Here is a 17,866-nt window from a genome sequence, read left to right as displayed (position 1 = left end):
ATAAATGAATTTGTGATTGCCTTTTTTTATTATTATTAAAAGCAGAAATCCACAAACAGAAAAAAATTTTAATTTAAAGATTTTATTTACTTTATTTTTTAGAGAGGGGAAGGGAGGGAGAAAGAAAGGGAGAGAAACATCAATGTGTGGTTGCCTCTCACACGCTCCCTACTGGGGACCTGGCCCACACCCAGTTATGTACCCTGACTGGGAATTGAACCAGCAACTCTTTGGTTCACAGGTTGGCACTCAACCCACTGAGCTATACCAGCCAGGGTGCAAGATGACCTTAAGATAGCAACTTTTTTTCCTTCAGCTGGAACAGACAGCATACAGCTGAATTCTAAGATATAAATTGCAGGGAAGAAGATGTGTCTGTAATTAACTTAGGAAGTACTGTTTGTGTTTAACTTCACCATGATTTTTCAAGATGAACAAATGGCACATTAGATACAGCAGGTAAGAGGTAAGGCTTTTAACAAATGTAAATTTATTTCTTGGTTGTAATTTCTAAGATGAACCTGTGAGTTTTTAATTTGTACATTGGTTTAGAGTAATTAGCTCTTGAATTGCCTGGCCTTTGAGACATAATTATTTAGAGAAGGGAGGGACTGTGGAGAGCATCTTGATTTTCTGAATCATCAGGGGGAAAATTATGCCCTTTACTGAAAATCATACAGTGATTTTTTCCTGAGCCTCCACAGCCCCTCCTACACCACCAACTTTGGTGTTCATCAATCATGGCCTTGTTACGTTAAGAAAAATCATGTAGACATACACTAGATACTGAATATTATTTACAGACTTTGTGGTTTTGCAAAAAACACAACATATTTTGTATGACTCTTTCCCCCCAAAATCACCTTGTCTGGTAGATTTTGAGAACTTTTTTGTCTTTACAAAGTTTGGAGAGTGAAAAGAATTCAAATTCTATTTAACTACTAAGTAATTAAATTCTGTTTCAATATCTTATATACTGATGTCCATATTTTTTAAAGATTTTATTTATTTATTTTTAGAGAGGGAAGGGAGGGAGAAAGAGAGAGAGAGAGAGAGAAACATCAATGTGCGGTTGCTGGGGGCCATGGCCTGCAACCTAGGCATGTGCCCTGACTGGGAATCAAACCTGCGATACTTTGGTTCTCAGCCTGCACTCAATCCACTGAGCTACGCCAGCCAGGGCTTGATGTCCATATTATATGTCACCTACAGAAGATTACGTAACGAGTTTTGGATAACTGAACTATTGTCAAGGCCAAGTGTGAATTGCAAGCTACTAAAAAATCTTGACAGGACAGTAATTAACACAACCCGTAAAGTTGATACACTGTAAGGCAGCATCTTGTTCTCCTCTTGGCAGGGCGCTGCAAGCCAAAGCTAAGCTCCTTGGCTAACTTTTCTCTAACACTGCTCTTTAGATACCAGGATTCTGGCTGCCACTATAGATCCCAGTATATGTGCACAAGAATCAAAATTCACAGTGTGCCCAAAAGGTTCCATGACAGAGTAAGTGTCTGTCCCATCCCTCTCCAGAGACAACCCTGGTCACAGTTCCTTCGATATCCTTCCAGAGATTACCTGTGTACATCAAGTACACAGGGACACATTCCCCTTCTTTTATACATAAGGGCAAGTAACATATACACTGATCTGCACCTGCCTTTTTTTAAATTGACCCATTTTGGAGATTGTGCCACCATTATATAGAGCTGTATTATTCTTTTTAAAGTAGGTTGGTATTCATTGCATTGTATGGATGAACCATAATTTATCTATCAGACCGTCACTGGTGGATGTTCAGATGACTTCTTATCCTTTGCTAATACAAACAGTGCTACCTTGCACAATTCCATATATTCATTGTTTTGCATATATTAGCATATCTGTGGAATACATCTCTAGAAATGGAATTGCTGGGTCAAATGGTTTGTGCAACTTTTATTTTGACAACTACTGCCAAATTGCAGGAGATGCTATACAAGTTATACTCCTATCAGTAGGATTTGAGAGTCGCATGTGCCTTTAAATTCTAGACCTAGCCTTTGTCACTGAGGTGTGTATTTTTCTGAACTTGGCAGAGTTCAGAGCCTCTGGGTGCACTTGTGTTACATTGGTGACTTTCTGTCTGTGATCAGGACTCAGTTTCCCACACCTTGGGACCTGTAGTCTTTTCTGACCATTTGAGGGCCTTGCTTGCAGTCTCAGTAGGCTTATTTCTACATGTGTTTCCTCATTGCCAGAGGCATTAAAGTAGCTGCTGATGTTTCAGAGTCCAGAGCTTTGGTAATGCGGAGGCATTACAGAGATTAGTTTGTTTTCCCTGATTTGGAAGTCAACACAGGAGGGAGTCTCCCCACATTTGAATAAAGAAACTGAAGTTTTGACCTTTGAAGCTAAATGTTGGTGGTGTCATACAGTTATCACTTCACTGCTGAGCTGCTCTCTCGGCCACACCAACATTACACTGTCACTGCAGGGCCTGGCCCCCTGCCAGCTCTCCCTCTGGGCCCACAGCCCTCTCCCTCTGCAGCTTCCGTCCCTTCTGTTGTTTCTCACCTTCATTTCCTCTCCTCCTACTCATCCAAACAGCCTTTTATGACTCCCGTTGGAACTTTACCACTGCTGCCTGAGCTACTACCATAACAGGACAGGTCCAGGCACAAACCAGAGCTCCCTTTGATTTTTCTATCTGTAGATCGTCTTCTCTGTGCTTCCTATTTTATAACCTGGGCTGCAGTTCATATCCCGAACTTCTCAAATGTTAAGAGCCCTTTTTGTTCAGTTTCATGCAGTGCCTAGCTAGCTCACAGTGCTCATATTAAATATGTATAAGTATTGTGTTTAGTTGAGGGATTTTTTCAAGGATTTAGCTTTAACTCTATTTTAATTTAAATATATTCTTATAAATATGTTGCTGGTGGAAACAGGTTCTTTGTGGTGTTGCAGCAAAGGAACTTCAAAGGGCTCATGAGTGGGAGTTTAAGCGCAGTTGCAAGATTTATTGGGCTGAAGGGAAATAATATACCCTCAGGGATGTAGAGGGTGGGTGGGCTCTAGCAGCAACTGCCCCAAGATCCTTGATAATCCTCTGTATATTTTCTTGGCTATAGGGAACAAGCAGGATTGCTTTCCAACTACCCACTACTTCCTGGATTTTTCCCGGGCTCGTGCTGGGCTCTCCACTGAACCAATCCTTTTCCTAGACTTTCCAGGGTCCTGCACCTTCATCCAATCTGATTCTTTCCTCAGATTTTCTCAGGCTAGACTCTGCCTCTTTATGTCATCATATTGGCTCCTACTATGCTTGTACCCAGCAGAGGAATATCCCCCTGCTCCCTCATCAACTGCTGGATCTACCAGGGGCTGGCTGGTCTAAGTTGGTCTTAATTTGGATGGCTTGTCTCTGCTCCAGAGAGTCTTCCATCCTCTAACAGAATATCCCAGGCTTAGTCCCATAGCATATAGGCAGATTCCAAGAGAGAGTGGGAAAGCGCAAAGACTTTTAAGGCCTAGGCTTGGAGCTTGCACAGCATAACCTCTATTGTAGTCTTTTGGTCAAAGCCAGTCACAAGGTCCTCCTGATGAGGAGCTGTAAAGTTGTATTGCTCAGGGGCAGGGATACAGGGGCATAAACAATTGTAACATTTTTGCAAACAATCTATCATATTCCTGTTGTTCAAAGAATATTAATAATAATGTTACTTTTATAAAGCTAATACTGTAGTTGTTGGTTTATTTTTAACCCAAGATCCAATCAAGAACTGCATATTAAATTTAGTTGTTATGTATCTTTAGTCTATTTTTAAGCCTCTTCTACTCTCTTCTACTCCATACATTTCCCTCTTTTTTGTGTTTTATGACATTGATTTTTTAAGATTAAGATTCCAGGCCTGTTTTCTTAATAATATCTCACAACCTGAATTTGCCTCTTTATATCTCCACAAATGTAGGTTAAATATTTTTGGCAAGAATTCTCAATAGCTGATACTGTATACTTCCCATTGCTCCACAAAAGGAGGCATGTAATGTTAGTTTATTCCATTATTGGTGAGGCTTACTTGGCTAAAGTGAGATTGCATGGTGATTAAGTCCTGAGGGTGGAGGATGTGGCGGTCTCCTGGGGAGGCTGTGAATGCTGCAGGTGCCTAGTGAAGCTGCCTTAATGTCTGATTCAGCTACCTCGTAGCTTAGGCTTAATGTCTGATTCCCTTCACCCCTTCCTTTATGAATACTAACTAGCTACCTACAGTAACAAATATATTTTCATTTAAATATATTTATAACTATAAAACTGTGATGGCATATCTATGAGTTATTTCCCCAATACAGTGTTCACTAATGCTGAACATAGATTTAAATGTTATTCCAGATTTTTCAGAGGTTCTGGCCAAGATGGAGGCATAGGTAGAAATGCTTTGTTTCCTTGCACAACCAAAAGAAGGATAACAACCAAGCTAAAAACAATAAACAAACAGAAGTGCCAGAAAATCAAACTGCATGGAACTCCAACAACCAAGGAGTTAAAGAAACATTCACTCAGACCAGTAGGAGGGGTGGAGACAGGCAGCCAGGTGGGTGGAGAGGACCCACAGCAAGGCAGCAGACCAGGCAAGGTGGGGCTGGCTGACCTGGAAACTAAAGACTCAAAACCTCTAGCTGTAAAATATTGTGGGAGTTGCAAAGGCAGGGGGAATTCCCAGTCTCATGGGAGATTTTGTTGGAAAGTGAAACTAGAGCAGAGCAAACAAGCGGCACTGTTCTCTCACTGACCCCTCCCCCATAGACAGTACCACAATGCAGCAAAGAGGGTTGGCCCACCCTGATGAATACCTAAGGCTCTGCCCCTTACAACTTAACAGGTGAGCCAAGACAAAGAAATATGGCCCAAATGAAAGAACAGAACAAAACCTCAGAAAGAAAGCTAAGTGGCAAGGAGACAGTCAACCCATCAGATGCAGAGGTCAAAACACTAGTAGTCAGGATGCTCACAGAATTGATTGAGCTCAGTCACAAAATGAAGGAAGAAATGAAGGCTACACAAAGTGAAATAAAGCAAAATATACAGGCCACCAAGAGTGAAAGTAAGGAGACTGGGACTCAAATCAACGATTTGGAACAAAAGGAAGAAATAAACATCCAACCAGAACAGAATGAAGAAACAAGAATTCAAAAAAATGAGGAAAGGCTGAGGAACCTCTGGGACAACTTTAAGCACTCCAACATCTCAGTTATAGGGGTGTCAAAAGGGGAAGGGGAAGAGCAAGAAATTGAAAACTTATTTGAACAAATAATGAAGGAAAATTTCTACAATATGACAAAGGAAATAGACTTCCAGAAAGCCCAGAGAGTCTCCATAAAAATGGATCCAAGGAGGAACACACCAAGGCACATCATCATTAAGTTACCCAAGATTAAAGATAAAGAGAAAATCCTAAAAGAAGCAAGAGGAAAGCAGAGAGTTACCTACAAAGGAGTTCCCATAAGACTATCAGCTGATTTCTCAAAAAACATCTTACAGTCAAGAATGGGCTGGAAAGAAGTGTTTGAAATCATGAAAGACAAGGACCTTTCCAATGGCAGGCATCCAAGATTACTCTATCCAGAAAAGCTCTCATTTAGAATGGAAGGGCAGATAAAGTGCTTCCCAGGTAAGGTCAAGTTAAAGGAGATCATCATCACCAAGCCCTTATTATATGAAAAGTTAAAGGGACTCATCTAAGAAAAAGAATATAAAAATATGGACAGTAAAAATGACAACTAACTCATAACTATCAACAACTGAACCTAAAAAATGAAAACAAAAACTAAACAAACAATTAGAACAGGACAGAATCATAGAAATGGAGATCACATGGAGGGTTATCAATGGGAGGAGGAAAATGAGGGGAGGAAGGTACAGGGAATAAGAAGCATAATTGGTAGGCATAAAATAGACAGGGGGAGGTTAAGAACAGTATAGGAAATAGAGAAGCTAAAGAATTTATATGTACAACCCATGGTCATGAACTAAGGGGGAGGGGGAATGCTGGAGGGTGGGGGCTGCAGAGTGGAGAGGGAAGAAAAAATTAGAATAACTGTAATAGCATAATCAATAAAATATATTTCAAAAGCAAATGTTATTCCAGTATATACTTACTTTTCTTAGAATCTTATGTCCAGATAAACAAATATGGGGAGCTACCAAGGATACTGGCATTGTTGCTGTTTGGTATCGTCTGTTCCATGTTGATCTGTAGTCTATGGAGTAAAGAATTGCTTTAATCACCTTCATGATGTCTACAATAATATTCCTCAAAGAGTAGCCCATAAACTAGTGCTTTTCTTACCTGACTTCAACAAAATAAGTACAGGAATTAGAAATAAGTGTTCAGAACACTCTATACCAATTTGACAGAGTTGACTGTCATTTTTAAAATTGAACTTATATTTTTTCTATATCTTTCTATAGTCTTTTTTCCTGATAATTCATTTTATTTTACAAAATATCTATCACAGATTAGATTCTCTAAAGTAACCTGGAAAATCTCTCAAATGTTGGAGACCCTCTAGCTTGTAAGGCAGTTTCATTACTCTAAAAATCATTGCCTTAGCTTGTTTTCATAGTATGACACATTCAATATCCCCATGTAATACTTAAGGAAATGAGACACAATGACAAAATTTCTTGCCTCAGGCTCCTGAATATACTGGGATTAAATTTTTCCCTTCTTATTTCTGTGATCAGACTTTAAGGCCTCATCTGCTTTTTATGTTATGATATTTTCATTAGAATCTGAGAGAATGAGTGGACTAGAGAGAAAATTATTCGTGAAGAGAACATTGCATTCTTTTTTTTACTTTTCAAAGAGAAGTGTAAATAACATTTCCTCCCATATTATTGTTCCTTTAGTGCCATGTTCTAAAACTAAAGTACTTTGGGAGATATTTAGTAGAACTTTGCACAATGGCTTTGCAACTGGAAAAAATTCTCAACAAGCAAAATAGACTCATAGAAAGCAGATTGACAGCTATGGGGGTGCAGTTTAAGGGGTGGAGGAATCAACCAAAAAGGAAAAAGGACTCATGCACATGGACAACAGTGTGGTGATTGTGGGACAGGAGGGGAGTATAAGGGGAATAAATGATCACAGAAGAGTGCAATAAAAAAGAAAAAAAGAAAATTATTTGTGTGCTGAATGTTTTTAAATGCTGATAGAGAGTATAAAATTTGGGGAAATTTTCAAGTGTCACAGTGTCAGCCTCAGAGAAAGATTTGAGTTTCTGCCTGAGCCAAAGGGAGACCCAAGGAACCAGAATAAATATTGAGAACATCTCTTATTTCGAGCAGAAGGGATGGAGGTTAAGGTCAGACGTACAAATCCATATGACTTGTGAAGCCAGAAGAATTGAGAAGACAGAAAGTGAAATCAAGGAACAGAGGACTGAAAAGGATGGGGGTAGGTGGGAGGCTTCCTGGATGGCTGGGCCTGGAGGCGCCTGGTGGCAGGATGTGTGGGTGGGCCTCTTCCATGTGCAGGGCCAGGGATCAAGTACACGTATGGAGCCTAGCATACAAAATACATTGTCCTTGGTTATTCTGTTGAAGAGCACTTGATGAAAATTTTGCTTAATCTTCTATTACCACCTTTAGCTACTCCTCTTCTACAATGGAAAAATAAATATAGTTGTAAGCTTATCATTCGCAGCAGGTTGTAAGTCATATTTTAAATACATGGTATAATATTAATCTTTTTGCCTTGATGTAAAAATTTGGGTACACTCATTTTTTTAATAATGTCATTATGTGTATGCTCTCATTTTCCCATAAAAGTATGACCTCAAATCATCTAAAAGGTTAGTTATTCTCAAAGTTTTGTTAAAATACACTTAGGAATACGTTTTTACAAAGTGGCAGTCTTTCCAAATTTTTTTTATTGCCCCAAAACTCAATATAGCCTTTTGCAAGTATCCTCTCATTCTACATCTCCCAGATACGACAGCCTTAAACATAGTTTTGGATCTGGGGTCAATTGCCTTGGGAACCTTAGTGGTTTTGAAGGGCCATTTATATATTAAGAACAACTTGCCCATTAGTCATACTGACCATCACTTGTAGTATATTCCATTAGTAAAGATTTACTGAATGCTCACTGCAACGTTCTGTGTCTGACTCTGAGATTGTGAGAGGTGCCCTTTGTTCATTCATTCACCCACCAACCTGTTTAAGTACCTGTTATGGACTAAGCATGGTGCTAGGAACTTGGGACAGGTTCCCTCTTATAAGGAACTGATAGACCCTATATAATGGAGATAATATCTCTTAAAGTTATGATAAGGATTAAGTGAAATAATATTTCTAAAACACTTAGGACAGCCCCTGAAACATAGACACTCTGAATGATTCTTTTTCTTCAGGAATGGCAGAGACTGCTTTTGAGAAGTATTTACAAATCCCTGTGAAGATAGGATGAATTTTGCATAAAATAAAACGTTATTTACTTTTTAAAAAATTATCCAAGAGGCAAGCACATTAAAGTGTTTCCTTCCACTTGAACATCAATGGAAAAGCCAAATTGAGAGACTGCCAAAAGAAATAAGGAGTAAGAAAATTAGGAAGCAGTCACATGTAAAAGAATTATAAAATAAAAGACCTTTTAAAAATATGTAAAAGTAATACTTTATTGTTTGCAGATGCTTTCTTCTTGAAACTTGGCTTTTAGTCTCTCTCGACTTTTCACCTGGAGAAGGGGAAACTTTCATGTCAGTGACTGACCTTGGCTATTCATAATTTCAGTGAACTCTTAGGAAGTTCAAGCTAAACATCTAAAAAAATTAATATTATAATAACTCAAATCTAAGAAGACAAAGCTAGTGCTTCCTCTAGGAAACATACACGCCCCTTCACTTGCCCCCTGAGTCTGATAAATCTTTCAACAAAATTGTTTCATCAGCAGGTAGTATATTGGACATGAATTTAAATCTGATCAGATTTCCTTAATCAAAAAGTGGACATTTTTTGTGTGTCCTATGAATAGGAATGAACCCAAAATTAGAAAATCAGTTTCAAAGAAAACTAACAGATTTATGACATAATGTTTTTTTTCTATATTTGGAGGGAAATGCCTCCAGTTTTGTAATTCCTTTATTATCTACAAGTAATAACTGATATTTGTAACAATTTCCTTGCTTGACTGATTCTGTTCCCTGGAGCTTTTTGAGGATATTGTACTCTATTTATTTTCCCAGGGCTATTTAACGGAACTTTCTGCAGTGATGGAACTTCTGTATCTGTGCTGTGCAGCGTGGTGGCCACTAGCCATATGTTGCTCTTGTACATTCCAAATGTGGCCATTGACCTGCAACTAATGTAAGATTGTACATCAACTGTAATTTAAAAATAAAAGATATTTTTTAAAATGTAGCCACTGAGCTAATGCAAATGAGGAATGAATTTTCAAATGGATTTCATTTTAATTAATTTATTTTTAGTTTTAACATTTATTTTAATTTTGTTATTAAATATTGTACTTAATTATTTTAACATTTGAGCAAAAAAGCAAAGGATGATTAATTGTATTGCCAACTTTTTAAAAATTTAATCTTCATTGTGTTTTTTTCCATTACCATTTAGCTCCCTTATACCCCCTCCCCCCAGCAATCACCACACTGCTGTCCATGTCCATGAGTCCTTTTCCCTCTGGCCCCTAACCTCACCCCCTCCACTATCTGTCATCTGCTCTCCATCTATGAGTCTGTCTCTGTTTTGCTGGTTAGTTCAGTTCACTGGATTCCACATATGAGTGAACTCATGTAGTATTTGATAGTTTATTCAATAAATGGTGTTGGGAAAATTGGACAGATACATGCAGAAAAGTGAAATTAGACCACCTTCTTACACCACACAGAGACTAAGTTCAAAATGGGTCAGACTTAAATGTTAGATCTGAAACTATAAAAATCTTACAAGAAAATATAGGCAGCAAAATCTTAGACATTGCTTGTAGCAATTTTTTATCAGATATATCTCCCCAGGCAAGGGAAACAAAAGAAAAAAATAAACAAATGGGACTACACCAAACTAAAAAGTTTTTGCACAGCAAAGGAAATCATCAACAAAACAAAAAGACAACCCTCAGAATGGGAGAACATATTCACCAATACATCTGAAAAGGGATTAATATCCAAAATTTATAAAGCACTTACAAGTCTCAACACCAAAAAGACAACTCAATTAAAAAATGGGCAAGGGACCCAAATAGATACTTCTCCAAAGAGGACATATAGATAGCCAACAGACATATGAAAAGATACTCAATGTCACTAATCATCAGAGAAATGCAAATTAAAACCACAATCAGGTATCACCTCACACCTGTCAGAAGGGTTATCATTAATAATCAATAAACAAATGTTGGCAAGGATGTGGAGGAAAGGGAACCCTTTTGCACTGTTAGTGGAAATGCAGGCTGATGTAGCCACTGTGGAAAGCAGTAAAGAGATACCTCAGAAAATTAAAAATGAATCTGCCCTTTGACCCAAAAATCGCACTTCTGGGAATATATCCAAAGGAACCCAAAACACTAATTTAAAAGAACATAAGCACCCCTGTGTTCATTGCAGTGTTATTTACCATTGTCAAGATGTGGAAGCAGCCTACGTGTCCATCAGTAGATGAGTGGATTAAACAACTATGGGACATTTACACAATAGAATACTACTCAGCCATAAAAATAAAGAAAGTTTTACCCTTTGTGACAATGGGAATGAACCTGGAAAACATTATGCTAAGTGAAATAAGCCAGAGAAAGTTAATTGATTTAAATGTAAACTGAAATAGCCACTGCGTATATTGGCTACTCTGTTAGGCAGTGAAATTCAAGACTGTAAATATTAATTCACAAGAGTTAAAATGGGTTTCCACATAGCCAATATTGAGGAAATTGGTAACTGGAAATTTGTTTTGCAAAAGTGTATATCTTGATATTTCATCAGGTGTGAGATTTCAAAAAGAATCTTATAGTATAGATAGATAACTTGAAAGTGTTCCTTCTTTCAATCTTGACATTTGTATTGTCTTTGCTATTTTTTCTGTATTTTACAGGTTGATAATGTCAACCCAAAGCAACTTTCAGATATAAACATCATGCCAAAAGCTTCATTATTTCTAGTAGTATAGTTTATGAGAGAAAGAAAATTGTATGTTGTGTTCGTCTGTGTGTGTGAGAAAGAGAGAGACAGACAGACAGAAAAAATGAGAGAGAAAGAGAATGAGAATGAATCCAAGGGTCAACTTGGAGCCATTCTCAGATATTTATTACCTTGGCTGACCTAGTGAGTATGTTAAAACCATAATGGGAGGATCCTGGATGATTTCACTTAATTCTGCAGGATGCATACTATATGGTATTTTGTTCATTTAGATAATGTTACCAATTAATTTTCTCTTTACTTCATGGCTTATCATTTTCTCATCACATATTTTTAGACTATAAACTGACATTTTTTTTAAATAAGAATTGAATTTTTAAAAGGTGCTGGGGTACATTTATTGATATCATGTCTCTTTGTTTTCCCTTTTTAACTCAAAACCCCCATTTTAAGTGATAGAACATAATGTTTATGTCCCTAAAGAAAATTGTCTGTTGATTAGTTAAAGACTATATTTGCCAATTTGCTGTCTTTATGTATAAAATTTCAATTAAATGAAATATTTTAAGTCAGGGACTTCTGAATGATTAAAAACAAATGAAAAAATTACTCATACATTCATCATTTATTTACCGATCCCCTATTATATGCCATGAACTGTTCTTGGTGTTAGGACTACAACAGTGAACAAAGAAAATTCTCTATCCTCATGGAGCATAAATTCTAGTAGAATCCTGTTTGTTTCCACTTCTGCAGATAATTTCCTCTAAAATATTTTTTCATCTTGTGGGTACATGTATTATTACAGTCTAGTGTGTTTGGTTTGTTGGTTTCAATCGTAAGATTCTTGAGCTGCCTCAAAGCCTTCATTCCTTAGGACCATGGGCTTGAGCATCAATATATTTTAATCGATGTGTTTTAATCACAGCAGGTGATTATGGTGTGCTTCCAGAGCTGAGTACCACGAGCACAGAAAGTTTAGATTACTGGCTTGAAGGATACAGAGTCCAGCGCATATACTAGAAGATATTTTAAAGCCTAATGACATCAACCTGTTTTGTTTTAATTTGTGATTGTAAATTGAAATGTGCACGCAGCAAAAGAGAACTGGGATTGAAGGTTCTCATTATTTAAGTTCTCTCAACACTTATTTTGCCTCAAATCTAACATTTTATTTACCTACTTGTCCATTTAGCACCTATTGTATGCCAGGTGTCACAGATGAAAAAATGAACAACAAATGAGCCCTGTTACCTAGGAATTTACAGTCTAGTATGAGAGTTTGCAGTCTTTTTCTACAAAGGGCCATATAGTCTCTGTCACAACCATGAGACTCAGCTGGTACAGTGAAAAAGTAGCCATAGACAACACACAGACAAATAGATGTGCCTGCACTCAAGTAAACTTGATTCACTAAAACAGCCCATGGTCCGGATTTGGCTGTAGGCTTCAGTTACCAACTTCTGGTCTAGTACTAGAAAGAGAAAATAAATCAGTAATTACTGTAAAGTGGGAAAAGTGATTAAAGCAAGCACCAGTGCCTCCGTAACAGAGAGAAGGGACATCAAATTAGACTCGAGATTAACTGAAATATTTAGAAAAGATTTCTGAAGGAAATGCTGTTCAAGTGAATTATAGAGAATAGGCTAGAGTTTGACAAAAAGAAAGGAAGGATGTCTAAATAGAAGGACAAACATGTACAAAGTATAGGCATGTAAGACAACAAAGTCTCTTATGGAAACCAAAAGAAACTCAGTGTGTTTAAAATGCATGCAGGTTGCCTTTGTCAGCGGGAGGGTGAGGCTACAGAGACAGGCCCAGGCCATATTCTGATGGGCCTTGGCTGTGAAACAAGAAACATGGCTATGAAGCTGAACATCTTGGGGGGATCAAATAAAAAAATTAGGAAGAAAAAGTAACTTGTTAGCTGCTGGTTGGAAATAGGTAGACCTAATAGGAGACCATCGCAGAAAACCAAATGAAAATTGATGAAAATGGTAAGTATGATCAGGATAGAATGAATATGAGAGCTATTTAGACAACAAAGCTCCAGTTCTTGGTGACTGATTATGTAGGAGGATAAAGGAGAAAAAAACAGATAATTTCTAGATTTCTGACTCAGGTGACCTGATGGTGTAATTTATGTACATAGGAGGAGTAAACTTGAGTAATGGTACAAGAAGATGAATTCAATTTAGAACTCTGCATTCAAGGTAAATACGTAACACTGAAGCATAGCTTGGTCTTCAGTAGAAAATGGGTTGCTACTCAGCTGGAGACAGAGATTTGGGAGTCGACCATGCATAGTGACTCATAAGGTCATCAATTTAGATTAATTACCTATAGAAAGTCTATAAAGTGAAAAAACAGAGAGCAAAGGGCAAGACCTTGGGTAACATGAGTAGTTAAGGACAAGAATTTTGAAGGCGTAGTCACATAGAGTTGGGGGAAACCCCAAAGACAGGGCTGTTACATAGGAAGGAGTTTCAGGAAAAAGCAGCGGTGTTGAGTGCTGAATAGAAAGAAATGTATCTCTGCCATTTGGTCTTGTCCAAAATGTCCACAGAGACATTTGGCTCATGCTGAAAGGTCCTTGATATTTGCTGCTGTCCCAAAAGGACTGTGGAGACATTTTGTCTATGATTCATTACAGAACACAAACACTGAACCTTGTTCAAATTGTGTGGACCTTTTCTTTCCTATAATTCATGAGGAATCATGGGTTTCACATTGATTCTTATCTTCCGCATTATGAAGTTTAGCGGAGTTACTCGGAAGTCGATGAGCAATTGCTCTTGAGTATATACTGACCTAATTATTGGCTTTCTATTAATTTTATCTGTGAATAGTTTCAGTGATACAGATTTGATTCTGTTGGTATTGTCGTGAGGTTGGTGGCCACATTTGAGTGTGACCACCAAGAACCTGGGCGATAACTTGTGCATGGTTCTGCCATTCGTCTTTTTACACTTCAGGGACCTTTCAGTGTGAACCAATGTCTCTGTGGATAATTTGGACAGGACCAAATCTCTAAAACTTTTTGTGTGAACCAAATGTCTTTGTGGACTTTTTGGATAGGACCAAATGTCCACTGATCAACTTTCCACACTTTGAATACTTATGAAACTGAAATTAGAGTCTTCTAAATTATGTCTTTGTATGACTCAAATTGAACAGTTAGGGGCAAAATGAACTTTTAGACCTTTTTTGAGTTCTTCCATAAGCAACCATTTCTGGCATGACTACCAGGTTCATAGGTGTCTGCTAGTTGAAAATTGTGAATGGAGTCATCTAACCTCTTACTCAAAGTAATGATTGCTTTTGCATAGCCCCCATTCCAACTGGATTTGGAATTTAGTATCATTATTGGGAAGAATAATGCTTTTCTCTGCCTCTGAGCCTCACGGACCTAAGACCATCTTTCACACTATCTGTACCTGATGTTAGGCTGTGAATTTCCCTAAATGATGAACAGCTTCATCAAATTTTCTCTTCCTACTCAATTCTTTACAAGTTAAAGGAAGAAGAATAGCCAAGAAACAAAAAGGCTTTTATATACAGAAAATAATAGGTGTGCATTGTGAAACCATGTAGTTTTGAGCTAAAAGATTGATTATTAGCCATATTTTAATTCTGCTGCCTGGTGATTTGTGTTATTTACAGCACTAAATATTACCTGACTTGGCCAGTTCCTCTGCTATGAACTTAAATCTATTCCTTTCTTGCCTCATGTTGAAATACTCTGAAGATGATATACATACATATATGAATATGAATAAATATAAAACATTTTATAAAAGTTGTAGCAATAATGAAAGGAAATTATTTAGAGGAATTCTTATTTAGAAAGAATTTAGAGGAAAAAAATGTTCACCAAAATTTTGTGAAATTAACCAAAGGGTTCACTGTGCTTATTGCTGGGTAGGGGGAATTGCATGTAATTTGTATTTTCTTCTTTTTACTTGTCTACATTTTCTAAAGTGAATGAATATATTTTCTGAAATAGTATACAGCCCTAATCAGGATGGCTCAGTTAGTTGTTTGGAGTGTTGTCCAGTAAACCAAAGGGTCACAGTTTGATTCCCAGTCAAGGCACATGCCTAGGTTGAGGGTTTGGTCTTAGGGCTTGCTAATTGCTGATAGGAGTGTGAAAAATATTAAAGAAACTCAGGAAAAATCAGAGGTAAGCAAGCACAATCATGAAAGTCAAGATTAAATAACATTTTAAAGAAGCGTTAAAATTAACTGATTGGTCCAGAAAGCTGAAAACTGAGCTTGTTAAGATCTTTGTTGTTCTTTTAAAACTTGACTAGATTTAAAACTCTGCCAAGGGTAGAAACAATGTCTTTTCTATGTTCTGAAACTCTATCTTACAGTGAGATTACAGAGCTACACTCCACAGGTGCTCCATCGATTTCAAAAGATAGAACAGGAGGGAAGGGCGTGGAAAGAGGAAGAAAAAAAGGAATAAAGGATTTACAGTTGCCTCACTCTTCCTAATAATAATGGCATTCTTGTCTAGAATAACTAATGAAACAGGTCATTTTGCACACTTACCACTTTTCTAAAAGTAATGAGAAGGTTAGAACTAGGTTAACTAGAGTCAAAAACTTTTTTTTCATTAACCACTTTCTTTAGTTCAAATGTCTCTCCTAAACAACTTCTCTTCTGTTCAACCCCTTCGGTAGGAATGACTTGTTGATGGTCTGTCGCCAACTGAATATGGAAGAGTCTGTGGCTGAGATCATGAACCAACTGGGTGCAGATGAAAATGGGAAGATTTCCTTTCAAGATTTTATAAGATGCCGCATGCAGCTTGTTCGAGAAATTAGGAAGGAGGAGGTGGGCCTTTCTGAGAAGTCAGACAACTCCTGTAAAAAGAAGAAACTGAGGGATAGAATTGCATCCTGGCCCACAAGCAGTGACAACAGTTTTGGTAGGTACAACCACGTGCAGTTTGATAGTGCTCCACTAGCTCTGCTTCCTTGACCTCTGTAAATGACATTGACCTGCCAGCCTGTTGCCAGCTTGTCCCTGGGCTGTCTTCTTGGCCACACTTCACTGGTGAGAGCTCACTATTTCCCCTGTTCTATACTATAGCTTCACAGTTCCCAGTTCACCACTTCCATTATTTTAGTTCTCCCCTTTTTCAGGCATAATAATGCATTCAGATAGCTCCTAGAGAGAAGGGGTGAATTGGATGGCAAAGATGGTAACCGCATCAGCAGGCCTCAGAAACTGCTTGAGAACTTCTTCAAAGGGTAGTGCAGTGAGGGTTGTTTTTGCAGTGAGAATTTAAAAAAATTACTTAACATTAAAATTTTTCTATAAACAGTCTTTTCCTGTTCTTTTTTAAAATTATATTTTATTGATTATGCTATTACAGTTGTCCTGATTTTTCCCCCATTGCCCCTCCACCCAGCACTTCCCAGTCCCACAGGCAATCCCCACACCATTGTTCACATCCATGGTTCGTGCATATAAGTTCTTTGGCTACGCCATTTCCTACACTGTACTTTATATCCCTGTGGCTATTCTGTAACTACCCATTTGTACTCCTTAATCCCTTCACCTCCTCACCCATTCCTCCACACTCCCCTCCCATCTGGCAACCATCAAAACACTCTCGTATCCATGATTCTGTCTCTGTTCTTCTTGTTTGCTTAGCTTGTTTTTTAAACTGATAAGAACAGATACTACACTTGACCTTAGCCAAAAGGCCAAGAAGCAGTAGCTATCTTGTTTCTTAGATTCAACTATTTATATATATGTATTTTTGCCATTTTATTGCTCATAGTTTTGCTTTTCTTTTTCTTAAATAAGAAAATCCTTTAACATTTCATATAATAATGGTTTGGTGGTGATGATCTCCTTTAGTTTTTTTTGTTGTTGTTGTTTTTTTTTGGGGGGGGGGTTTGTATCTTGGGAATCTCTTTATCTGCCCTTCCATTCTAAATGGTAGCTTTGCTGGGTAGAACAATCTTGCCTGTAGGTCTCTGCTTTTCATGACTTTGAATATGTCTTGCCAGTTCCTTCTAGCCTGCAAAGTTTCTTTTGAGAAATCAGCCAACAGTCTCATGGGAACTCCCCTGACTGAAACTAACTGCTTTTCTCTTGCTGTTTTTAAGATCTTCTCTTTTTCTTTAACCTTTGACATTTTCATTATGATGTGCCTTGCAAGAGTGGGCCTATTTGCATCCATCTTGTTTGGGACCCTCTGTGCTTCCAGGACTTGCATGTCTATTTCCTTCACCAAATTAGGGAAGTTTTCTTCCATTATTTTTTCAAATAGATTTCCAATTTTTTGCTCTTTCTCTTCTCCTTCTGGCACCCCTATGCTGTGAATATTGGACCTCTTGAAGTTGTCCTAGAGGCATACACTATACTTGTGTTTTTGGATTCTTTTTTCTTCTTGTTGTTCTGATTGGTTGTTTTGTGCTTCCTTATGTTCCAAATCATTGATTTGATTCTCAGCTGCATTCACTTTACTGTTGTAAATTGTTCTGTATTTCAATTAGTATGTCCTTCATGTCTGACTGGATCATTTTTATGCTGCTGAGGTCCTCACCAAGTTCCTTGAGCATCCTTATAACCAGTGTTATGCACTCTGCATCTGATAGATTGCTTATCTCCATTTCATTTAACTCCTTTTCTGGAGTTTTGATCTGTTCTTTCATTTGGGCCATGTTTCTTTGTCTCCTCATTTTGGCAGCCTCCCTGTGTTTGTTTCTATGTATTA

General features: G+C 37.7%; 1 protein-coding gene and 1 pseudogene across 3 annotated transcripts in view; one reads left to right on the top strand and one right to left on the bottom strand.

The window, feature by feature from the left end:
* Nucleotides 1–17,866, top strand: part of MCC (MCC regulator of WNT signaling pathway) — a 394,500-nt gene that overhangs the window by 53,897 nt on the left and 322,737 nt on the right. For all 3 annotated transcript variants that reach the window (XM_045837875.1, XM_045837873.1, XM_045837874.1), the window contains exon 2: nt 15,816–16,063. In XM_045837875.1, the coding sequence (XP_045693831.1) occupies nt 15,816–16,063 (248 nt within the window). The remainder of the gene's footprint in view (nt 1–15,815; nt 16,064–17,866) is intronic.
* Nucleotides 16,746–16,859, bottom strand: LOC123818186 (annotated as a pseudogene).

The sequence above is a fragment of the Phyllostomus hastatus genome, unplaced genomic scaffold, assembly GCF_019186645.2.
Source record: "Phyllostomus hastatus isolate PE091 unplaced genomic scaffold, TTU_PhHast_1.1 phas_contig_254, whole genome shotgun sequence".
NCBI classification, from domain to species: domain Eukaryota; kingdom Metazoa; phylum Chordata; class Mammalia; order Chiroptera; family Phyllostomidae; genus Phyllostomus; species Phyllostomus hastatus.
The sequence above is the reverse complement of the archived record's forward strand: the minus strand, read 5'-3'. Positions and strand labels throughout refer to the sequence as shown.